General features: G+C 36.4%; 1 protein-coding gene and 3 long non-coding RNA genes across 7 annotated transcripts in view; 3 read left to right on the forward strand and 1 right to left on the reverse strand.

The window, feature by feature from the left end:
• The window catches only part of LOC139971978 (uncharacterized), a 74,596-nt gene extending 55,530 nt beyond the window's left edge, over positions 1–19,066 (reverse strand). The window contains exons 1-2 of the long non-coding RNA XR_011794553.1: positions 17,468–19,066; positions 16,704–16,762 (exon numbers count right to left, since the gene is read on the reverse strand). This is a non-coding gene — a long non-coding RNA (uncharacterized lncRNA). The remainder of the gene's footprint in view (positions 1–16,703; positions 16,763–17,467) is intronic.
• The window catches only part of LOC139971994 (uncharacterized), a 264,346-nt gene that overhangs the window by 110,672 nt on the left and 127,215 nt on the right, over positions 1–26,459 (forward strand). The gene's annotated exons all lie outside the window — the stretch shown is intronic.
• On the forward strand, positions 4,307–12,069 carry LOC139971979 (uncharacterized). The gene is made up of 4 exons (XR_011794554.1): positions 4,307–5,421; positions 5,868–6,031; positions 6,864–7,071; positions 9,326–12,069. It is a non-coding gene; the product is annotated as an uncharacterized lncRNA (long non-coding RNA).
• On the forward strand, positions 19,757–26,227 carry LOC139971973 (uncharacterized). 3 transcript variants are annotated; one of them, XR_011794546.1, is made up of 4 exons: positions 19,757–19,843; positions 20,924–21,030; positions 23,371–23,482; positions 23,997–26,227. XR_011794546.1 is itself a non-coding variant. In XM_071978844.1 (3 exons), the coding sequence occupies exons 2-3, from the start codon at positions 23,447–23,449 to the stop codon at positions 24,315–24,317; spliced, it is 357 nt and encodes a 118-aa protein (XP_071834945.1). In that variant the 5' UTR covers positions 20,909–21,030; positions 23,371–23,446; the 3' UTR covers positions 24,318–26,227. The 3 variants fall into 3 exon arrangements, 1 of the variants encoding a protein (XP_071834945.1); XR_011794545.1 differs by having other exon boundaries at positions 19,760–19,843; positions 20,881–21,030; XM_071978844.1 differs by lacking the exon at positions 19,757–19,843 and having other exon boundaries at positions 20,909–21,030.

Consider the following 26,459-nt stretch of genomic DNA (forward strand, 5'->3'; position numbering starts at 1 on the left):
CGTACCATCCAGCATAGTACATTTTGAACAAATTATTTGAGAGATGATTTTCTGCAGCTAATAGTTCTTTTATGGAGCACCATAAATGATTGACACAGGAATTATTGATGACATTACACCTGCCCTAAAATCGTTGATCTTAGTCATATTGTCATATCAATGATATTTTTCAAGTACAAGATTTCAAAAGCCTTTGAGTTGCTCCTATTTGGAAACCACAAAGTGAAGGTCTATTGCTTATTGAATGTTTCAATGCATACTCCTTACACCCCTCCTCCCCTATCTCCAAAGAGGGCTCACAATTTGCATGTATTGGGACCACCCTTTGCAAAGGGTGGTTTGTACACATTATCAGTATTATTCCGTTTATGAACAAATAGAAGTACTAACTTGAAGTTAAACAGCCTTATTTGTCAGTTACCAATTTAATTCCATTCAAGTTCAATTAGAAAATGTAAGCTAAGGCCAATCAAACTAAACAGCAAATATGGTACCATCATAACTTGTTTATAATTACTGTAGAATGTTAATTACCAGATTGATGTAAAGATATCATAACAACTAGAAACTACTCAAATATTGTTTTTTCACATGAAAAATTGCGTTCACTTGTGCATAATTTGAGCAAATTTTATTCCGAGACCCTTTTTACGATGTAACAACCTAGTATTATGCTTAATGCGACGGCTATGGATTAGAGGCATGTTTTATAAGCATTTCTGCCGATATTAAATTATTTTTGAGAGCCTTAATTGCGGCAAACATCGAAAGGTTAAAAAAAATAGAGATATAAGAGAGAGGTGATGGGCAGGGAAGCATGGCCCTTTGCAAATTGTGAGAAAAAGAAACATCGAATTACAAATTAGTGCATCAAATACTGCACTACGGAGCATTTGATGCCTGAACGTAACCTACACTCAGCTAGTCAACATAGGAATCATATATATCCAGCACATTCGTTAATTCGCGAAATAGGTATTGTTACTATACTTACTGTGCCGAGAAATATGAAGTCACTAACCACGAGGAAAGCAAAATCGGCAACCCTGGCAGCCTAATTTGATGAAGATACAAGTGATACCCCATTTCATGTTAAATCAACCCTCAAAATATACCCAGTACTACTCACGCGTTGCAAATACCAACTACGTTCCCTCAACATTGTCTCTTTCCGAAATTCCATTGATCAGTGTTTTCCAATATGGGATACGATAACTTCGTATGTACATTGATGCACCCTTCAACTCAAAGTTATCATTGTGTCCATAAGGTGAAAAATAACGTTACTTATTAGTCATTAATAAGTGATCATTAATGATGACAAATATTTCCGTAAGTTTTGTGTAACTAGTAATCAGTGTTTTCATCAGGAAGTATCTCTGTATCTTATCAAAATCATGGCTTATTTGTTAAAAAATTCTGGTATTTTTGCTCAATTGGCCCTCCAAAGTGTTGTGACTGTGTAGTAAAAACAAAACTGTTCTTGAAAATTCATAACCATTTGCGCTTCCCTGTATCTGTAACTTTTCACTACTGTACGTGTGCAAAAATTGTATTTGCCAAATCTCAGGACATCATCTTGATTCCAACTAATTTTTTTCATTTAAAACTAAATTTTATGGCACCCAGCAAAAAAAGGAATTAAAAAAAACCTCAAAGTTTCTCGTTTTCGTGGGACTCCATTTCACTGACAAATGGAAAGTTTTACAGAAAGTCGCTGCTTCTTCTCAGTGTAAGACTACTACTATGATAATAGTAAGCTGTTGTCAGCGACACTGTCAGGCAGGAAGTTTGGCATGGCGACCAAGCAAGCCATGGTGTCAGAAGTTGCCCCTGTTTGCCAATACACACCTAAAGGCTACATATTTGTGGAATTGAAGCAACTCTCAGATTCCCTGAATAGTGTGAACCTTTATCCAGGAGGTATGAATAATTAAATTTCATTCCGAGCGTAGGCCAAGGTTTATGGGCTAGGCTAGCTTTAGGCATCACTAGTGTTTGTGTTACTATAGGCACATGTACATCATACAGCTTCATTTGAGTTCTACCCTAGTATTACACCAGGCTTTGAATGAGCTAGGTATCACCCGGAAGGAGGCTTTATCTCATGTGATTTTTCTAGACCAGAATTTCATAAGGAATAAGAATATCTTGGATAAAAAGCCGAAATCCTGAGCGCACCCCCCTGAAAATCGGGATCTTTCGAGGGGGCCCCCAGTATGTATCACACTGGCGGTCCGCTGGCGTAAAAACGCTGGCGGTAAAACGCTGGACGTCCGCCAACGGACCGATAGATATTGCTGCTTGGAAAAACCCAGCGTATTGCCGACAGCGTATCGACGTCGTAAAAAAGCCGGCGGTTACACGCTGGAGGTCCTCCAACGGACCGATAGACATTGTTGCTTGGAGAAACCTAGCAGAATTCCGACAGCTGACCGACAGCGTACCGCCGTAGAAATTTTCCCACAAATAGTATGTTATGAAAGTCATTCAGCAATTTACACAAGCTCACATACACATTGACCATCGGGTCTGTCCAAAATCTTACGTCTCTATATGAAAGTTTAGTTAAAGATGAGTTTCTATTAAACTATTTAACCTGTGCTTTTTTAATATATATTTGTTCCTGTGGGGAGAAAAATTAAGAATACTTGGATTTTGTGTACATAGTATAGGCCAGGTTTAGGTGCGGCTGCATGGGTTAATACGTAATTAGGCAACCGCTGGTGGTCCGCTAACGGACCGATAGATATTACAGCGGAATGCCGACAGCAGTACCGCCGGAGGAAATACTGTATAGCTTTTGTGCCGACTTGGCGGGAAGTTACCTTACCACACTGGCACAAACAGAATATTTTCCTAAAACCTATATTCTCCAATAACTATAAGGTAACTAAAGATTGAGCTAACTCAAAGTAGTTAAATTTTGCATACCATCCAATGTAATATATATTATCATACACTACATAATATTTGAAGGGAAAACAACAAAAAATTACTGATCGAACGAGTCTGACGGATACCACATGAAGAAATGTTGGCAAGCATTTGGGCAAAATGGGCGGGAAATACCCTTAACCACAGGAACACTTACAGAATAATATTTTCAACAAATTCAAATTCTGAAATAAATATTGAGCAATAACGTTATAAGCGATATCCAAATACTTTAATAAATTTCAACTATCCAAAGAAGTATTTATTATTCAACAATTTAGCGTAGTTGAGAGAAAACAGTTCAGAAAACATTTTTCACTGATCGAACGAGTCTAGTATAACTGGCATCCAATCGTTAAACCGCAATGCTCAGTGTCCTCAAATATAGCAGCTAGTTTGAAAAGCGGTCGCTTTCGTAGTGCGTTACAACTCTTTCGATGTCGGATATACTGATCTATTCTTTTGAAAGTACTTGCAGTCTGCAGATACAAATTTGCTTAAGAGGTATGTATATACCTGTGTTTTCTTACTGAGGGTTGACAGTTGTACATAATTGATTTCACAAGTATTTGAAGTGACTATTTTTTAAATAAACTTAGACGTAATCTAGCGTTAGGCTAGAATGTATCGCTTAATGAGAAGCCTTTCGCGGTGTATAAATTACACCTAGCCTACATTTGTAGGTGTTAATTGTGTTAGGCTGAGCAATAACGATCACACATAAAGGTAAACTAATGACCGTTGTTTGTATAATAGCTAGGTTATGCAATGTTATGCCGAAAAATTTGTTTGCTCACTGTATTAGAAGAAAAATGTTATCTGCAGAAGGTTAATACTGTAAATATTACTAGATGACTATGGAAGGCTTCCCCCTAATTTTAAATATCATATTCTGAAATATATATTACTATACTAGTTACTAAGTAAGCCTAGGCTAGTATTAGTACACTAGTACTACTAGGCTAGGCCTAGTTTTGAATAATTTGGTATGTTACAGTATTGAAAAATCATGGTCATCCATAACTTTTAAGAAATAATGCACTGTTTTATTTGTTTATAGCTAGGCCCCTGGGCCTAGTTAAGAAGGTAAAGACTCAATGTTTAAACCTTATTAATAATAATAATATAAGTAGCCCTATGGTTGTTTTCAAATATCAGGAATGGGTTGGTGGTTAAATCTTTTTGGATTTCATGTTTAGTGCTTAGGCTTCAAAGTTTATGTAACAAATTAAGCATTTTGGAGAACAATAGATCATCGTCATATTTTATGAGTAGTTTATGAGTACTCCTGTGGAGTATAGTGATACCAACCAACACGATAATGAAAAATATATTTCATATCTATAGCCTCTAGGCTTCTAAAAAAATTGTGGCTGCCTTATCTCTTTTTGTTGCTTTTTGTCTTGGCTACTGTCAATTTGAAATATTTGCATTGGGTCTATTCCATGTGCTCATTTTCTGGTGAATCATTCTGCGCATGATTTCCAAGAAAATAACTGCCTTCATTGAAGTGATCCTCAGTTAAAATAAAGTTTATTTGCCCAATAGCTGAACTGCCTCTATGCTATGTCTGTATGATGCCACTATTTAACTCTATGGAAAGTTACTTTAAAGGGTTAAAAGTTTACAGTGTTGTGGGGAGAACTGTTTAAATTCCTTGGCAATAAATCATTGAAAGCACAGTTGGTGAAGGTAGCTTAGGTTCAATTTGCCCCTCTATTGTATTCCCAGGTGAATTTAATGGCAATGAAAGTAGATACAACTTTGGGCAAGCAGGAGGGTAATTACCAGTCTTTATTATGTTTAAAAATCTCTGCAGACAAAGTAACAAATAAAATGATATGTCTGTATTTGATGATGTAAATTTGACCTTATATAAGGACAATGTACATAGGAAGTTCTCCAAAAAAAAAACATTTTAATTGAAGGGGTGATGCCGATTGTAAGTAATGAATACAGAATGAAGAGCTCTAGGTTTTGGTTTTTGGTTCTTTTTTTGCAGTAGATTTACAGGGAAAAAAATGACTTATGTGAAATCCCTGGGCGAACTAAACAAGGAAAATACCAAATGAGGTGAATACAAAATCGCTATTTTACAAGAAACATGCAATAATGATAACAACTTTGAGCTGCATGATGACACAGTTGAAGTTAATAGTGAAAGGATTCTAAGTATATAAAGGAGCGACAGATAGCCATTCCTCTCCTGCACAATATGTTGTTGTGAACTTATTTACTGTTGACTTTAATTTGCAGTGTGGAAACACCAAAGTATGCTGTTGTTGTTGTTGTTTTTTGAGGAAGATGGGGTCAGCAGATTTAATCACAATTTATCAATTTTTCCAGATCAGGATTTTCAGGAACTAAGTTAGAAGCCAGCGCATTACTATTCCTGTGGGATCTTTGGAGGAATTTAATTACCTGGATGACTCTATTGAAACAAACAAGGCTTTGGAAAGATATTTGGTGTGTCAGTTTAAAAGTGTAAGGGAAGTAATCAGAAACAGTTTTCCAGAGTGTAATGTTAGTTCATCATTATAAATTTGTAGCCAAGTCAGGTTTTATTGTGTCAGTGGTCTGTACAAAATGAAAATATTTCCTGAGGGGCTTATTTCCTTTTCATGGGGGACAATTAAAACTCTAAGGTAGTAACAGATATGAAAGCATTTAGGTAACAAGAGTTTGGCCAGAAATGATTTTACCTTGCGGTGCATTCTACAAAAATGGGCTGTTAAATCAATCTTGTTTTTGACTGGACCCAGAAAGGAACATTGCAGCACTGCATTGCTAGTTCCTCTTAAAATATTGATAAGAAATTAGCAAAAGATGCCAAAGTGTGGGATGAAATAGAATTACTTGAATATTTCTGTTTGTATAATAATTATTGTAATGGTTTCTGATTAACTTTTCTTTCTTTTTGTTGTTTCAAGATGAAAAGACTATCAATTCTTGTTGGCAACACATTGAAGGAGTGCGTTAAAAGAATCGTGAGAGATGTATTGGCAAATGCAGTTGCTACCACACTGAACTGGACATGTGTACCACTGGGAAAACAGCCTTTGCGAAGCTACATGTATGAAATACATAATTGAAAGTGAGTTTATATGTGTCATTTTTGTTTTCAGCAGCAGTGAAGAGAATCTTGAGTTGTGGGGAGGGGGTTGTGCATTTGACTCATGGATCGGCCAACTTTTCAATGCAACATCCCATCAACGAGAATTCTTGCTTTAATTTACATTGAATTCTCGTCATTTAAAAAATTTACTACAAATATATGTTGATATAAGATGTGTTGTTTCAGATGCAGTTGTAAAGCAGCATTCAGCATTGATTTTAAAGTTTATTCACCATATGACTTTATTGACCAGTTCATTGTCACTTTCTATCATCCAATTTCCCAATTGATGGGACCTGGATTTGCAACAGTAATGCATGTGTTCAGTATAAAATGAAAGAAGGTGAAGGCAAAGGAATTTCGTTTATCACGGAAAAAAGGTAAATGTGTGAAAATGTGAATAATGTAGCTTAACCAATTGTGATCATAATATGGGACCCCAGCCGATACTCATAGCTAGTGTTACAGTTGGCACAGTAATTATCAGAAAGCTGTGACACGTTGAACTAAGAGTCAGACAGGTGAAAATTTGCAGTAATTTTAAATTTAATATTTTTAATGTTTTAAATTTTAAATTATTATTATTTTTTTAAATTTGCAATTAGAAAAAACTTGCCACGTGCCACCTGTAACACATGTTACTGTGTTACGAGCACAGTACAGAAGTAACTGATGCACGGTTGTGGAACATGAAAAGTTGTAACTGTTCAAGCTATGAGTATCGGGTAATCAATTATTGGCTTCATTTTATTGCTTGTGTAGAATGCAATCTTTTATGTAATGTTTTTTGTAATGTGTTTCGTATTAACAGAAGCTGTACGGAGGAACTGCACAATCGAATTCATCTGATATTCAGGCGGCGGTGGTGAGATTTCTGAAGGGTGCATCTGGTTGTGAGGGAGGGCGATAATCTCGGACTACACCACAATCAGTTGACGAGTGAATTTCTTTAGTGCTGTTGGAATATTTAACGCTGGAACTCATTTTCTCGCTTTGTAATTTATAGGCGTAATAAAAAGGTAGCAACTAATTTCACTGTGTTAGTCATTATTTCTTCATATGTAACCGCATGTGTAATTCAGTAAAATCTGCAGGTAGACCAATAGTTCTGTTCTAGTACTGTAGTACACCCCAAACAAGCTGGCACTCATGCTGGCTTTCCCTTGACAATGTGCTGGGACGAAACCAGATATTTGACGGACAGTTTCCTGCCGGAACACAGATATTTGGTTAGCAATTCATGTGAAGATCTCTGCCTAGTGGGTTGCTGGCGGAATACCAGATTTGGGCTAGCAGGTCGCCAGAACACTGGATATTAGCTAGCGGATAGCCAGTGGCTCTCTCTGACAGAAATTCAGCGGAACACTGGCGGTACTCCGGTGGTAAGCTTGCGTTTCTCCGGCAGTCTGCTGGTAGTACACCGGCGGTACACAGGCGTTTCTTCGGCGGTCTGCTGGTGGAACACTGGCAGTACACCAGCGGTACGCTGGCGTTTATTCGGCGGTACACTGGCGTTTCTTTGGCGGTCTACTGGTGGAACACCGGCGGTACGCTGGAGTTTCTTCGGCGGTCTGCCGGTGGAACACTGGCTGTACACCGGCGGAACGCCGGCGTTTCTTTGTCGGTTTACTGGTGGAACACTGGCGGTACACCGGCGGTACGCTGGCGTTTCTTCGGCGGTCTGCTTGTGGAACACGGGCGGTATACCGGCGGTACGCTGGCGTTTCTCCGGCGGTCTTCTGGCGTAGTTGCCGGCGGACCGCCGGATTAAAGCCGGCCAAATCTCTGGCGTTCCGCCGGCTTTCCCCGCCGGTGGACCGCCAGTGGTGCAGCTAGCGGGCCGCCGGTGGACCGCTAGCATGATGTTATCTGGGCCGGGGCATTTTTTAAGGAAAAAATACCATGAGTTACATTTACACACAATAAGATAAAACAAAATCTTATTAACCTCAAAAATTTAAACCTTCTTTGACACTCCTACTCTTTATGCTATATAGCAAGTTCCTTTTTCCTTTTCAAAAGAAGGAAGAGTTGTAGTCGTTGCCTGTGAGGGCATGAATGCCAATTAGTGATGTCTTCTGTGCTGGTGTTAGATCAATGTCGCTCATTCTGAAGACCTTGCGATATGTGCCTACATGTGTTGTTATCTAATACAACTTTTGCATCCTCAGAGCTTGAGGAACATGTGGCATTGCTACATATCATAAAGGGTAAAAGTTTGAGTATTTGTAACCTATTTAAACTAACGTTTTTGAACACAAGTCAATGTAAAAATTGCAAACATTTCTGTGGGTCATCACAAATTGGTACATAACTTAACCTACAGGGGCCCTATATGGACCAAAGTGGTGTTAAAATGTGTGCAAGAAGTGGGGGAAAAGTCATGAAAGAATCTAGTTCATATCTCAAACAGTTCAAAATTTGTGGCAACAATTTCATAATGCTCCCCCCAGTGCAGTAAGGGTTAAATAGGGATACTTTAGAGAACCCGTAATACCCCCCACCACCAGTGTTACCACATCCAATATATAAGGCTTAATTAACCAACTGGGTTTAAATCTTGAGGATAATAGTTTCTCTTATCTTATTTTTGTGTAAATTTAACTTATGGTATTTTTTCCTTAAAACAATAGACCCCCCAGAAAAAAAACCTTTTCGGGGGGGTGGGTTGCATTCAGGTTTTGGGCTTTTAACCCAAGATATTCTTATTCGTTATGAAATTAGGGTCTAGAAAAACCACATTTTATCCTATTTTGTGTGTAAATGAAACCTCTGGCATTTTTCGTTAAAAAAATCGACCCCTCCTAGGAAACCCCCTTTTGGGGCGTGCATTCAGGATTTGGGCTTTTTACCCAAGCTATTCTTATTCCTTATGAAATTCTGGTCTAGAAAAACCACATGAGATAAATCCTCCTTCCAGGTGGTCTAGCTCATTCATAGCCTTGTCTATATTGGAATATGTTAAGTGTTTCGACTTATTCAGATATCTGATTCCTTCCTTTTATTCCGTCGTTGTTAGAGTTATTTTCAGTATGTTTAGTTACAAAGGATGGCCTAAAGTCCAGCTCTATATAGCCTAGGCCCAGGCCTAGAAAGTATTAGCCAAGGTGTAGCAAGGCTAGCATGCTATAGGCTATAAACAGTGACTCTGATAAGAGAATGTTCTTTTTCTTTCTCTTTGCCCTGTAATTAGTAATTACTGCTGATATAATTCCTTAGACTAGCCTCATGCTTAATGAACTAATCAGTAGCTGTTTTTTCTTTTCCTCTCAGCTTTCATCAAGTTGAAAAAATTACAAAGGTCTCTCTTTTCAATTGATCTTGGTTTGCTTGGCTTGTAGCAAGGGTCCAAAGCCACAGACATCAGCTAACATCACGCCCAGCAAAAACTCAACCAGCGAATGACCTATGCTGCAATGGAGGTTGGACTGGGACAAGGACTGCCTGACATCTACAGCATTTTGAACATGCTACCACTGGTTACAAGCAAACCCTATAGAAAATATTAAATATTTATGAGGCAAATAGGAAATACTATTCTTTTAAGGGTCACTGAAGCTTTTCCAAGGATTTTCTCACAAATGGAAAACATTGATACTACCAGACTATTCTTGTGAGACTGAGCTGTCAACAAGATTGTCCTGTTATTTTTACAACAAGATTGCTGAACTTTGTGCATCAGTAAATATTCAGAGCCAGCATTCATCGTTAATATGTTCTGTTACACCATCTTCTGGCACTCTACTTGACTCTTAACCTCAGGTTTCTGAGGACTTTGTTGTAATAGAAAATTTATTTTGAATTTACCATCCATTTCATGTTTACTTGATCCATTGCCAACATAGTAAGATAAGGATTGCTGAACTGTGCTGCATTCTTCAATTACACATATTATTTATCATTCTATGGCAATAAGAACTGTCCCAGACTCTTTCAAAGTTGCCCATTTGATTCCTGCTACTGTGTTAAAGAAAAATTACTAAGAAAGAAACTGCTAACGTAATGATTGTCCTATTTCCAACATGGGATTTGTATCTAAAATTTAAGAAAAGGTTGTTTTATCACACTTAATGGACTACCTCATTCAGGAAGATCTACTCAAACCATATCAATCTGCTTATAAGTCTGGCCATAGCACTGAGATGGCCCTTAATGCAGTCCACAACTTTCTTACATTGGAGCTTGATAAAAACCGACAGGTTCTTTTGGTTCTATTGGATCTTTCATCAGTATTTGATACTGTTGAATCATCATATTTTATTGAGTAAGCCTCATTCAAGTACAGGATAACAGGATCTGCCTTGTGATGGTTTCAGTCTTATCTCTCTGATCGTCATCAACATGTGCAACTTGGAAATGTTATTTCCGCATCTCATAAATTTGATTGTGGTGTACCACAAGGCTCAGTACTTGGACCAGTACTTTTTTCCTTGAATCTTGCTGAACTAAGTGATATTATACGTGAGTTTCATCATTCTGCTGACCATACCCAGGTGTTTCTTGCCTTTCATAACATTTGACAACTTACAAAATGATTTCAGCATAATGGAAAGATGCATCAGAGACCTTCATAGCTGGTTTACTTCTAATTATCTTAAATTGAATTGTGATAGAACTGAGTTTTATTGTATTTCATTCAAAATTTTCTGTCGTTAGACAAAACTACCCTCTACTTTCTGTGGGTAATGAGTCTGTACTTGTATCTTCTACAGTAAGGAACCTCGGTGCCTTTTTCGATGCGCATCCATCTTTCAATAAGCATGTTGAAAATGTCTGTTGATCCGCTAATTGGAAATTATGAAACATTGGTCCAATGAGGAAGTACATTGATCAGAGATCATGTGAAGTTCTTGTACATTTGTTACTTCAAACTAGATTACTTAAAGTTATGCTGTTTCGGCCCCAAATAAGCTAGATATACAAATATGGTCACTTTTGGTCAAAAGTATTAAGCTTTGAGGAAATATTCTTCACTGCTTCATTCAGTCATCTTGTGCGTTCCATAAAAATGTCTAAGAACAATTTCGAGAGTAGAGACCCCCTGGATAGTAGTTTTTGAAAACTTCTAGCAATTATAGCTTGCTATAATTTGGGGCCTATACTAACTACCATTAAATTCTCTTTTATTTGGAATCCTGAGTTCCAAATTCAGAAACTTCAAATACTGCAGCACAAATAGTCAAATGAGCAAAGAAAAGATGTCATACCACCCCCCTTATAAAGGATCTGCACTGGCTTCCTATTGATTTTTGAGTAAAGTTCAAAATACTCCTACTCACATTTCATGCTCATAAAGAAGAAAAGAAAAAAAACTATTGTAAAAGAGGCAACCCAGAAGTGGAAGGGGTAACTTTTGAGTCTGGGGCATTTTAAGGAATCCATGGGAATAAGGCAGATTTAATAAGTAGGGAACTTGTAAAAGGGGTGGGGAGGGAGGAATTTGTCATATTGTGTAAAATTTGTTTTTTTAAATGGTATACAAATGTTAATTGTTACTTTCAAATGGGATGTCTATTGTGCCAGTACTAAAAATTGTACAATATATGTGTTTGTATTGTTTGTCCAGAATAGATCATACCAGTTCAATGGACAAACAGACCGAACAATACCAAGACAAAGGTTGTGTCTTGGTATTGTCCAGTCCTTGTACTGTCTTGGTATCATCTAGTCCTGTTATAGTCTAGTCCTTGTCCTAGTATTTTCTTATCCTGGTATTGTCTTGTCCTGGTATTGTTTAGTCTTTGTCCTGGTATTGTCCAGTCCTTATCTTGTCCTGGTATTGTCTATTCCTTGTCCTGATATTGTCTAGTCCTTGTCCTGGTATTGTTCAGTACTTGTCTTTTAATGGTTCTTCCTTTTTTATCTTAGTTGCTGTAAATATTAGTTGCCTCTGTACTGATTTTCTCATGACATTGTTTGCTGTTAATACAAAAGCTTCCCCCTGTCCCTGCATGTACAAAGCTAAACCTAACACGGCTTGTAAATACACCATCTAGTTGCCGTGGAGACCACCTCCCTACCAGTAGTGTAGATTTTTTCTTTTCATTGAATTTGTTGTTGTCAATGTACCTTCTACCTTTCTATTTTTTTTCTCATTATATTGTTTGCTGTAAATGCAAACGCTTCCCCCTGTCCCTGCATGTACAAAGCTAAAACTAACACGGCTTGTAAATACACCAGTCTTGTTGCCGTGGAGATCACCTCCCTACCAGTAGTTTAGATTTTTTTTTCTTCTTCTTAAATTACAACTTTCAGTGATATGTATTCCTTTTCTGTCTCTTTGTCCTATCATGGAGCTATAAACAGATTTATAGCTCCATGGTCCTATGTAGGTTTACCTACCCTCGTTACTGAATAGTTGATTGATAGGTAAACTCATATAGGACAACAGTGAGGAGGGAGAAGACAGGAAGGGAATATACTTTACTGAGATGTGTAGCCACTGTCAGCCATCATAACTTTGTAAATAGTTTGTAAATGAGTTAAGCTTTATTAACCTAGTTAAATTTGTTTTAACTAACCAACCGCTACCTCACTGCCTCTTAGCTTTCTAAACGTAGTCTAACAGCACATTAAAGTATGCATACAGGCACTTTACCTGTTTATATGCTGTCATGTGCTGTAATACTTCCAATCACATTACATCCCAGTTCTAATTTTCTGTTAGTTTTGTCTTTTGTGTAATTAACTTTTAATTAGGGGTCAATTTTTGTTATGTTATGTGTCAATTGTGGGGGAAAGGGTTTTCTTTGATTGTAGATCATATATTGCCAATTTTTGTTATGCATTGGGATATTTATGTGTATTTCTGTTAATTCTCAGGGTCTGTTCTCAGGGTTTCTGTGTTTTTGTTTACTAATTATTTCAATAATGATGCAATAAATGCAATTCTAATATGAATTTAAATTTGTTCAGATTAATGAATTTGTACAGATTAATGAATTTGTACGGATTAAAGAATTTGAATTTGTACAGATTAATGAATTTGTTCAGATTAATGAATTTGAATTTGTACAGATTAATGAATTTGAATTTGTACAGATTAATGAATTTGTACGGATTAAAGAATTTGAATTTGTACAGATTAATGAATTGTAAATCATTGAAATAAATAGAAAAAGAAAGCAAAAAGTTCTTTAGTCTTATGTTGAAGTCACTTTGTCCTGCACACTAATTTCTCTGTACTCCTTATGTAGTTTATTGTTTTTTATTGTGCAGAATTAGTATAAGTAAGCAATGGTTTAAGGTTTTGAGTTCAAATTTTCAGAGAAACTATTGAAACATTTGCCACTATTGCATGAAGCTAGATTTTAAATATATCTTTAAGACGTAAATGTAATTAGTACTGAGAGAGAAAAAAATAGGCAAGTCAGAGATCATTTTGTGAAAACTTTTTATACTTTGATGCACCCTTAAAAATGTCCAACTTTTACCTCATTTTAATTAATTAATTTATATTTCTGAGCTCAAATATGTACTTTTTAGAGAAAACAAATCTTTGAACTAATATTTTTCAACTTTTACCTAATTTTTCAGACAAAAAACTAGCAAACCTTACATAAGTTGTGGTATACAGTACAATGTGGGGGTACTGATTTTTATTGTGAAGTACTGTTTTAACTTTGGAGTCATTGTTTGTTACTATTTGAAGTTTCAACTCAAGTTTATTTCTATGTCCGGGCTCAAATATGTTCTTTTTAAAGAAAACAAATCTTTGAATTAACAATTTCCAACTTTTACCTAATTTTTCAGACAAGAAACTAGCAAACCTTACATAATTATTGGTATACAGTACCATGTGGGGGTACTGATTTTTATTGTGGAGTACTGATATAACTTTGGAGTCCTTGTTCGTTACTATTTGAAGTTGCAACTCAAGTTTATTTCTATGTCTGAGCTCAAATATGTGCACATTTTACATAATTCTTGGTGTAAAGTTTAATGTGGGAGTACTAAATTTATTTTGATTTACTGATTTAACTTTGGAGTCTTTGTTCAATTGTGAATATTTCATTGATATTAAACAAGGATAGTAAAGTACCAATGAACGTCTCCATAGTCATATAGTTTGAAAACGTTTAAAAGTATGTTATTCCGTACAGGCCCATGAGGTGGTAACTTTAATGTAAATTGTTCAAGAGCCAGTCAAATGTTGCTTTGTTCAATTCCAAAGAAAACCATATCCTTCCCCTTATGACTCTAAGAATAATTGAAATATGTTAGAATTAGAAGTAATGAAGTTGCATATCTAATTAACACACGTAATGCGTACTATATTTGAATGGAAGTAGCTTGCACCTTATGTAGCACATTAAAGTGTTCACAACATTGACTAAAGTTACATGGCCTGGAATCAGAATGCTAAAAGATTCTCTTACAAATAATTAGAAGGGTTCGTGGTATTCAAGTTAACAACATTTTATTGTAATGTAGTTGCTGCCATAAACTCGAAGAAAAGGTATAGGGTTCATGTTGTATATGTCTTTAAGTGTGCAGACAAAAGGTTAACATTGCTTTCATTAATACTGTATGGAGCTCATTCCTGAATTTTTCTATCTAGCGCTTACAACAAACTGACAGTAAATGCTTAGTACCAAACAACTGTACAATAGCACAATACAATGGCATCTGGATGGGGAGGGAGGGAGAGAGAGGTAAAGTTATCACAAACTTTTTGGTCTTTAGATATATTTTACAATTTTACATGTTACAATGTAGGATTCATTTTAGCAAAGGTGACTTATCATTTGGTCATGTTTTGTCTCGAATCTAAAAAATGTAATGAGATGTCAAGCTAGCTTAACTTGGTATCTCGCCAAAAATCAAAATTTTGTCGAGATGACGAGTTAGGTGTAACATGGCAACTCATCGTTTCAACAAATTTTACGGAGATTTCAAGTTAGCGTAACTTGGTATCTCAACCAAGGTTCAATATTTTGTCAAGATGTTGTGTTATATTAACATGGTAACTCTAAATCTTCCACATCACCTTATGACTAGATAAGTTGTCAGTTAAATATTTTCCAGAATATTGTTCAATTGCTCAGTTGGCATGAATTGAAGAATATACATTTTGCAGAAGAATAGTAAATTGTGGAGTGAAAGCAACTGAGCAATCCAACATTTTTCTCATATTTGATAAGATATCATCTTGAGATCTAAACAATTTACTGAAAAGGTTTACTTATGGGGCAAAGCTTTTCTTATTTAAATGGCACTTTTAAGCTCCCGTAGGGGTTTTACCTCAGGTATACAAAATAGTCACCTTAGTTTGGGTTTAAGAGTAATCATATCTATTAAATTAGTAATTAGAGCATGATAATTAAAACAGTTACATCATAAAAGTTATCAACACATGATTTGTGTGTGTTTGTGTGTTAGGAAGGGGGGGGGGGTCGGGAATGGGGTTCGTTTAGACTTTACATCTTTGGGTGACAATCGCTTTGATGTCATCACTTTGTAACATTTTACAGAGTACTAGAGTAGTTAACAAAGTTACAATCTCATTAGTAGTTGGACTTGTTAGAGTATGAAGTGTGTGAATTGTATATTAAATATACAATCCTAAAAAGTAATCAAAGAGGATAAAAATAATGATATATTATAATGAATAAGTAAAGTACAAATCCAGATGGTTCAATGTGCATGCTACCATACTGACTGTGCATTGCATATCTGGAATTTAAATATTGAATTTATATGGTAAATCTATATATATATGCTGAATATATTTTATAGTGAATATTCAATTTATGAAGTAAATCCTCCAGGATGAAATTCCCCAAAAAATACCTTAGTGTTTCTTTTTGCAGTTGAAGGGAATTTGGGGAAGCTGAAAGTGTATTAGTAAAAAAATCAATTGCCGAACCACCCCACTTCTGGAGTAACTTCATTATCGGCTACAGAATTCAGTATAAACTACTTCTTCTCACCTTTTGTGCTCATCATCTGGAACAGCCTGTGTACCTGTCACAACTTGTCTTGCCATATTTTCCAACTCTCACACTTCTTTCCTCCAACAAACTGTATTTAACTGTTCCAAAACCATGATTGAAGAACTATGGTTACAGATGCTTCTAATACTCTGGGTCTTATCTCTGGGGCAAGTTACCAGATCACATTCGAACATTGGAACATGCTATAAACTTTCTACTTTCAAAAGTCTACTTAAGACACATTCTTTCACTTGTTCTTTGTAAAGCGCTTTGAGCATTGACTTTTGTTTACTGATTTGGCGCTGTATAAGTCTCATTTATTATTATTATTATTCCAAAATGCCTGTTTATTTTCATACTTCTGATATGACTGGCCATAAGTGATGGAAGGATACCACATTGACATTCTTCATAGTCTTGTGACAGAGAGTATAGATATTGAGCAAAGCTGCATGATTTGCAATTTGCACTTAATGGGGAAACCCTGCTTGTTTTTGCTCTTTTGGATGAGGGGTTCCAGGAGGGCAGTGGAAGGAGAGTCTGTATAGTCAGAGGTTCAATATTGACAATCACTAGTCATGCCTCTATGTAAAGGTTATATACAGGGCTTTGCATTCATATCAGAGAGAGCTGGCAGGGTACACATAAATGTTCAAATGAATACTGCAGAGCTATACCCTTACATATATTGGATAATTAAAAGATATATAACTTACCCATCAGTTATGTGCTCATTTCCTGCAAAATGCGATGAGTCCTCATACCTTGCATGACACTGGGATCAGAAAAGGGAGAATTAACTCTCTTTAAATTCCATAATTATGAAGATTTAAAAAAATAGAATAAGGATGAGGGTAATTGTAAACTTATGGATTAAGTTGTAATCTACACTGGAAATAAAATGCAAGGTTACCTTAATTACTTTCAATCTTAGACTGCCAATGTTGATAATGAATTTAAGCACAATCACAGTAGCATTCAGCTTAATTAAGTTTTGCAAAATAAGAAAATACAGGTAATATCTACAGCATGTAAGCATTATTTTGGGCCTTGAAAAAGTAAAATAAAAATTCACTTTAAAACTAAATGTCATTGGAAATGCTGAGAGCTGGCACACCCTATATGCTACTTTAACAGGGAATGATATCAAACTGTAAACATTGCTTGACCACCTCAAGTATTCTCATAATCCAAAAAGATGGGGAATCCTAGTCAACATTACCCCAGTGAACAATGGCAACTTAGTATGGTAGTGAAGGCATGCAGTTACCATCCTATTGACACAATTTGGTAACAATATGGACTTTCTTAAATGTGACGAACTCTGAGTTCTGTGGTTTTAAGCCAATTGATCAGATTGTTTTGCTACTTTAAAAGTTATTATCAAGCTTTAAAGGCTATTCTAGTAAAGGATATTCATAACATAGGAGTGACTTTCATCTAATAACTTCATGTGTATTTGTAAGTTAAGGTAACTTACCAGTCAGCTTCACATGGAACGGCTAAGTTTTCTCAATGTTGATGACCAGCCGCAGATTATTCAGAAATCAGCTTGCCCAACAGCATCATTTCACACATGCGAAGTTATTCACAAAGTTTATATAATGGCACTTGTATATTTAGCATACTGAAATACTAAATTATAGATCTTCAGCTCCTGCATAAACTGACACCTACTCACCCACAAACATTTGTTACTAGATAAAAGGAATAGTTAAATGAGTGAGATATTATGGTGCATTCAATATAATACCATTCATAAATGTACTTTCTCACCCTAGCTGTCATTATTTCTCAAGCTCACCACTTATAATTGATATGTAACAATGTTTTAATCCTTGATCATGTTGACATCTTATTGCGCTTGCCTGCCAGCTTTAAAGCAAGGTACCTGTAATTTCTTAATGGAACTTTCTGTCAGTCTCTGGTAAATACCAATTATATCCTTGTGGGAATATATATATATATATATATATATATATATATATATATATATTATAATAATATATATAAATAAATATATATGTAATATATATATTTTTTCATCATATGCTTATGTAGTTATGTAAAATTCATGCCCCATATACCTCAGTCTAAGGATACATTTGAAGGATACAGGAGTGCTTAAATCACCCCATGTTCTCTTATCTCAAATGCTTGACAAAGTTCAGTGGTGTCCCAATCTGTTTCTAACATGGGTTGGATCATGTGGGCATGGGGAAAGTGCAATCTGGTTCATGCTGGATATGACATGGCACTGAATTTCTCAGTGGTTATGGCAAGCTCCTTCCTCCTGTCTTGGTATCAAGGGGAAAGTCATCACCAAGAATGGTGGGAGCACATTTGGTGGAATGAAATAATGCTTTTCATGGCTTAATCCAGTGCAGGACATTTCACTAAAATACTTATAACTAGAATGGTGGGTATGGATAGAGTCTTGTTTACTTAAACGGGGCTTCAATCCCCAATATCTATAGCGAAGCCAGTATTGGACAGTGCAGTGGTTGCAGTGCAGTCGAGATGCACAATGAACACAGTTTCTTGCAGTTGGAAAGGTACTAAAATGATCAAATAAAACTTAACCTTCACCTGACCATTTTTGTAGTTTGAGTGCCACAGCGTCGGCACACACAAGGTCACCCACCAGCACCCTTTGTCAACCCCAAAAAAACTGTACAAATTACCAGTAAATCTGAATACCCACCCTCAACTGCAACATATATTGAAGAGGGCGCCATTCCTTAATGTTATACACCAATATTAGTGTGTATTGTGTTTCAGAAAACACAAAACACACTGTTTGAATACACACCTCAATTAGAGGACTGCCTTAATTAATTAATTAAATGACCCTTTATTGCTCCCTAGGGCTTTTAAGACAAACATTAATTGGGGGACACCTAGGTGTCCCCCAATTAAAAAATTTGTCCCCCCCTTCTAGGTGTGTATTCAAACACAAGTCCCCAGATTGATGTGTCCGTTCAAGCATACATACATACATACATACACACACACACACATACATACATACATACATACATACATACATACATACATACACACATACATACATACATACATACATACATACATACATACATACATACATACAGACATACATACACACATACATACATACATACATACATACATACATACATACATACACACACACACACACACACACATACATACATACATACATACATACATACATACATACATACATACATACATACATACATACATACATACATACATACATACATACATACATACATACATACATACATACATACATACATACATACATACATACATACATACATACATACATACATACATACATACATACATACAGACCGACACCTCAGTGTTGGGACACCACTCTTGGTACATATTAAACCCATAGTTGGGGTACAGATTTGTATCTTTGGACCAATTTGCAGACATGGGAAGAAACACATTGTAATACGTTTCCACACATCATAGTAAGGTCCCAGGGTGCAGATTTCTCTTACAAATCCTATTGTGTTTTGCCTTATTTAGAACAACAAATTTCTTTCAATTTATTTCTTATTGTAATGTTGTAAATGAGAAATGTAATAACAAAATTAAAATATTACTTAATACTGAAATTTGCAGGCAATTCTATACATCACTTTCATAGTTAAAAGCTATAGTTCTGGACCATGTAGTGTTCCTTATACATAGAACAATGGTGAGAAAATATCAGACTTTTATTTCTTTTATTTATGTAATTGGATTTTAAGTATCAGGAACTTCTGAAGGGTTAACACTCCAATTCCCCAGGTGTGGGACAGCGCTACTGGATCCTTTGAAGCCACTTTACTGGGTAACATTTTGTAACTTTTGGAAAGATGACCGACTTCAGGCGCGTAGCTGGGGGGGGGGGCCGAAAGGGGCAGCCGCCCCCCCTCCTTGAGCATATTCAAAAAAAAAAAAAAATATTTTTATGATATCGCTAGTATTTTCAAAAGAGAAAATGCTAAGATGCAACTTACAAGGCCTGGGAAGTGCCATTTCCAGCGATCTGGAAGGCATTTTCAGCCAAAATTTTCTTGTACGCTTCGCGCCAAAATGATGGCGCTACGCTTAGATAGTTTGCAATGCCGAATCTACAGTTTCGCCCCTCCCTTGGCAAATTCCTGGCTACGCGCCTGACTGACTTAGAAGGAAAAATAGTAAAATATGGTTTTGCACATGAACATGGAGGGAACAGGCTGTATAATTACTCACATGTTGGCCAGTTTCTGTTTCCGATATGCAGCTATATGCTGTATGAAGTGTAAATCATGTTGTGCTATTTTTACTTTTATTTTATTTCGCATGATACATCGACAATATGACATTCTTCATTGACATTAAAAATATGAATTATTGTAAATAGGTTTTGAGAACTCTCAGCTATATTGATTGTTTAATGAGAGAGATCCTGTCCGTAATATTTCTTTCAAATGAGACATTGATATCGAAAAACTACTAGCAAAAAAAATTGGTGTGAACATCTTGAAGTTCAATTTTCTCCAGTAAAGTTTAGAAAGGCAGTCATGTGGCAGTGGCACCTGCTTATGATTCGTCGATTTGCTTAGAATGTATGGATTTTTCTCTTCTAATATTTAGTGCAAAACATAGCCTAATCAGATTGTTTTGGGTTATAAGCCACACTGTTTGTAACAGCATTCTCATTAATCTATGTGGTGTAAAATCCTATTTAATCATACACTCTAAAAACGTCCTGGTGTAATAATCTTGGTTACCTCAAAGTGACACCATTGGGGTTCAAATATTAGCAGCCACCCTGTATTCTGGTTAGCCTGACGTGAATTTTATCACGCTCTAACTTTTAACTACTTTCCTGGTTGAATTCAGTGACGTAATTGACATGCTAACTTCACGGGCTTTTCACAACTAGCACAGTGTCGGTCGAAATATTTCACATCAGGCCAGAAACCATGGATGAGTTTGTCAAAGAAAAATTAGCAGAATGGAACCTATCATCACTGAATGACATATTTGCAGGTAAAGTTTGTTTTGATTATTGTGATGCAGAAAGGTTTAACCTATTTTCTTTGAAATACGTGCGATTGTCTTAACAGACGTTCGGTAGGCCAGTGAAGTGGGCTAACACTAAGTTGACATAGTAAAAGGGCTATAGGCCTAACGTTAGGACAGGTCTAGCAATGGATAAGCCTATACATTGCTAGCTGTCGAACAGGAATGTGTTTTACTTTAGTACCTTAAATTTTGCACAGTCCTGTTCGAAGGCTAATATAATGCAGACAATGCCAAGGCTAGGCCTACATTAAACCAGTTGCCGTGACTTATGCCGCCCTGTAAATAAATGCCCTAAAAAGGAGCGAACGGTCACTAAAAATGGTTACTCTTGTGTGTTTTTGCTAAATTTTATGACAGAAATTTATCCTACTGTAGCAACTACAATATTACAATTGCAACTCTAATAGTTTGTGCATAGGCTACGCATAGCCTAACAGTATTAGGCTAGGCCTGCTGATACTAATGGCTAGGCATACTAATGTTAATTCCCACTGTTAATTGTTGCTTAGTTAGGCTAGGACTGTGTGTCAGGCCTATAAACGTGTTAAACTAGTCTATCAAGGGTAATGTTATTTTCCACACACGTTACTTTCAGCTGAAACAAAACAGTGTTTTCCGTACACAAATTTGACAGCAGAAAACAATGATTTTTTCAGCGGAAAGTACCGTTTTTTTGGGAGGAACAGAATGAAGTGCCTCCTGACACGGATGGACAAAAGTGATGCAGCTAAGACAAAAATCGCCTATGATTTTAGATGTAAATCTGGTGCAAAATGCGTGCTCAGCCCCTTACTTATACAGCCATTTCCAGCGAAAATCAAAAAGATACCGCCTTTTACAACATTTTTTTTTAAACCATCATAACGCAGACCGCATTTTTAATACTTTATTAGAAACTCAATCCTTCATAACGCGGGCGTTCCTTTGCCCTTTTATCCGCTGACTGCCTCATACTCCTTTAATAATCCCTAATTACCAACACCCCAAGCCTCCTGTAAAATGTAAATTATAAGCTCAGCTTAACTTTTCTGACATGAACTCAGTCTAACCATCCTTTATCAACGTTCTTTGATACTTTCTCATGTTATTTTCATCATCCTGCCTGAATTTGGTATCCTAAAATTGAGTAAAAATATAGTGTACAGGTAGATGAAGAAAAAGTTGCTTTCCGCACAAGAATTTTTTCAGTGGAAAGTAATGTGCGTAAAGTAACGTGTGCGAAAAAAACACTTACAAATTACAATTACACTTCAGGTCCCCGAATAATTTGTTCAGAATCCCATCTCATTTTGCTACACAATCTAGTCAAATTGTACACAAATGGAAAAAAGTGTTAGTGCTCAGTTTTATGAATGAATGAATGCTTACAACCTTTTCCATGAACAGCATATTGAACTTTGGGAAAGCGCCCCCTTAAACCTTAAAAATGCCCTCATAAATACATTAAGGGGGGCTTTTTTAGCTTTTCATTTTCCAAAATTGCCCCCCAGAGCCAAATCTAAATTCCTACCCTGCATTGCAAGTGGTGCACTATATTTGAGCCAAATTTAGCTTTATCTCATTTGTATCGCGTGCCGTTTTAATCAACACTCTACCTGCCGAAAAAGACTCGGATCCGATCTTGTCAGATTTTTAACATCTAGTTAAGAACTCGTTAATGCAGACATAATATTTCAGTTGAGAAGCATTCCACAGTCAAATAAGCCTATTGCTAATTAACAGACTTTATAGAGCTGCAGCACTTTGTTGCCTGTTGTTACTGGCTTACTCTGTACATGTACCTTGCTAATTTTAATTACATTATGTAATATTGAATTAAGTACTTTTTTAATTCGTTTTTTTTTTCTTTTTTTGGGGGGGGGGGGGTTTAAAAGTGATGTTGAATGAGGTGGCTCAAGCTTCCAAGAGGCCAGGGAACCAAAATGAAAACTCGGGAAGGGGCGTTTCCGGCCCTCTGGGGGGTTTGTGAAACCAAAATTTTCTTGTACGCTTCGCGCCAACCGATGGTGGCTCTCCACTCAGATAGTCATGCCTACAACTTTGAGAATCCTGGCTACGCCCCTGGTACTAATACTGTCTCTTAGATCTTAGAGGAAACACTGGTAGTGATCTAATGAATGACAGTTTTTATTAAATTGACATGATTATAGAATACAAATTTTTTGTAGATGGAGCTTCAAATCAGAAATGGTTAAAAATGTTTCATATAATTTTTTGATGAATGCTCTTGGTGGGGGAACTAACTTCAATTGTACTGTACCAAAGGGATTACATTTGAACCATGTTTCACTATTTTTTCTTCAGAGAACATGATCGATGAGGAAGCTTTCTTGTTGCTAAACCAAGCAGCCTCAACAGAAATGGTGAAAGCTGTGGGACCATGAAAAAGTTCCTGAAAAAATTACAAGAAGAACAGGTACATACTATTTTGGACTGACACACAGTGAATAGTTAATTTTAGTAATCATGGGATAAATTGCAGTGACTATGCAGTATCTTCAACCAATTCGGTCTTTACAACCAGTCTTTTATAATGCTCTTTTATGCTGTAAAATGCTTTCTTTTTGTGTTCTTATAGTACTGGCAGTAGTGGGAAAAGTGGGGAGCTTCCCTTGTTTAAAGTTGTAAATGAACTCTCCTAATGGACTTATTTTCCAAGGTTTTGATTGTTTTAAAGAATTAAAAAGGAACTTCCAAAAATAAGGCTACAACAGACAAGGTTGCAGTCTGTTTATAGACATGACTAGTTACTTAAAGATGACTGAATGTCTTGTGAGGTAAATTTCTTTCAGGGTGGTTAAAGACTTAACAATTTTGCCTGAAGGTGACCATATTTGAATATCTGGCATATTTGGGGCCAATGCAGCATACCTTCAAAGTGTTCTTTTCCAGCAAGTGTATATTTAATCTGCATTTTTCTGTTTTTGAAGGTTGGCACCAACATGCCCAAATACTTGGAGGAAGTTGACAACCGCCAGCCTTTTGTCTTAATAATGGGTGATCGGAATGCTGCCCATCAATATTTTGTTGTGGCGGATGGGCATGGATTAGAGCAGCAGACCCTACTACAAGCTCTTGATGTTTGCTTCAAGTTGTTCTATGTATTAGACCTTCACTATCCGTGGCAATGTGCGGTCACATGGGAGTTTGCCCAGAAGGTTCTTTACGAACTGGACAGTAACGTCAAATCAAAAACATCAACTGCCCTGATTGCAATGAGGGCTGCATTGAAAGCAGGAATGGATGACTGATGCCAGGCGCTTGAAACAGCATCACTTATTTCCAACTATTGTTCATTCTCTTTTATTGTAATGGTTTGTAATGTGTCGAAACGTGACATCAATATCATTTGTTTGTTATAACTTTTCTTCCTATCTTCAGTACTAGAGTTGGCCTATCTTTGTCAACATTTGTAGCAATTCTTCCAACCAGTCTCCCAAGGGGAATCTACCGTCCTTCATACGGGTTATTAAGTTTTCAATACATCGTAACTACAAATGAGCTTTCAATTTGTGTGTACTTATCTGTCAAAGACCAGAACGATGCATTCAGTTAGTATTAATAGTTCAACCTTAGGGAGAGGTGAGTCCATCAAGTTTCTCCTCTAGTCCTCTATAACACTTTTTGTTTTAGATAGTCAAAGACTTTTCAGTTCGTGAACAATTTCTTAACACTTTTTTATTTTCACTCATAGCATGATAAATCAGAATCTGCTGTATATTTAAAACTTCATAGACATGGTATTGCTGTTCATGGAATCAAGGGTCATTTGACAAACTGAAACTGTGATGAAAATTTCAAACTATCATTAAATCTTACTGAAATCAAAACTTGTTTGAAGTACATAGTTTTCATGGTTCCATATCAAAAGGGAACATAGGTCAACATCTGACAACCTTGTAGCAAAAAATAACATGTGATGCAAAATTCATGTATGGTTCATCATGGTATACGAAACCCTCCTTGTATTTGATTGATTTCAATGGGTTTTGAATAATAATGACTAAACATTTTCAGCAGTTCAAAAGATTTCCCTATTCAACTCCTGCTGGAGTATTTTAAGAAAGATGACTTAAGGCAGTAGTACAACACTATTTTTCTTAAAAATTTTTTGAAGTAATTAATTACTTGTAGTTATATGCTTACTTTAAACTTCAAATCTTTCACCATGTGTGTTATCCATGTTTTTTGTACAATAGTAATTTTAGCTGTATTATTTTAGTAGTAATAGCTGTACTTTAAGTATGTGAAACCAAGGGCGGCGGAACCGGGGGGGGGGGGGCACAGGGGGCATGTGCCCCCCCCACTTTTCCTCAGGTTAAAAATGTGTCCTTTTTCTACATAAAAATTGAGGTGTCTCAATTAGCAAGAGAACCAGAATGAACACTCGGGAAGGGCCGTTTCCGGCCATCTGAGGGGTTTGTAAAACCAACAATTTTATTGTACGCTCTGCGCCAACCGATGGTGGCGCTCCGCTCAGGTAGTGGTGCATACAACTTTGCAAATCCTGGCACGACCCAGACTTTTAAAGAATCTCTGTGGGTCAAACTCAAAGCTATTTCCACTGCAGGAAAACTTTGTTAAGATACTAACAAGAAATAAACTCTAATTCGGAAGATTCCTACATTAGCAACTAGCATGATTTCACCTCATTTGGTCTCAAAAGAAAACTACTTCCTTGTTTCCCAATTTGCACATTGGATATTGCAGTGCTAGCATACAAATTTTGCTTGAGGAGGGGGGGGGGGGTTGATGGAGTGATGTGTATACGCAAATAAGATAGTACAATAAGAGTTATAAAGGGTGCTAAATATAAGGCTGCATCAGTCGAATCGAATTTCTGCAAAGTGCCCTTTGATGTCGGTGCCCCCCCAGATTAAAAGTGCTTCAGCCACCCTTGTGTAAAACACCCTCCATAATATTGTTTTAATGTTTACATGTTTACTTATTGATATGATACAAACACTATTTAAAGTATTACCTTCTTAATATCTGTCCATTATGCCTCTCATTCTTCTAATGCATTTGCCTGATTATAAATCTATATATATATTTACACCACTTGCCATCAAACATTCTCTTACATTTACATTCATGTTTTACTATTTGTTTATTGAAGATTTACTAAAGATGTTTTATGAATAGATAGTTACACCCTCAAGTTTTTGTACTTGTTTATTTTTGTACACGTTTTTACTTGTTGGTGTTTCAGTCTGTTCAATACGTACCATGCCACGTTACAATGCTATTGTTATGCAATATCCAGGGAAATGACAGTTTTTAATGCCTGATGCATTCATAAGGAGGACATCTGAGACAGCTGAATAGGTTAAGGGTCTGTATCTAACAAGGATTCTTAGTACTTAATTTACCAAAATTGTGTTAAGTCTATA

The sequence above is a fragment of the Apostichopus japonicus genome, chromosome 8 (assembly GCF_037975245.1).
Source record: "Apostichopus japonicus isolate 1M-3 chromosome 8, ASM3797524v1, whole genome shotgun sequence".
NCBI lineage: Eukaryota > Metazoa > Echinodermata > Holothuroidea > Aspidochirotida > Stichopodidae > Apostichopus > Apostichopus japonicus.

Excerpts from the sequence above, each read along its gene's own strand:
- LOC139971973 (XM_071978844.1), top strand. The coding sequence starts at position 23,447 with ATGAAAAAGTTCCTGAAAAAATTACAAGAAGAACAG. Across the intron at positions 23,483-23,996 it reads AAAAATTACAAGAAGAACAG|GTTGGCACCAACATGCCCAA; the intron begins GTACATACTATT and ends CTGTTTTTGAAG.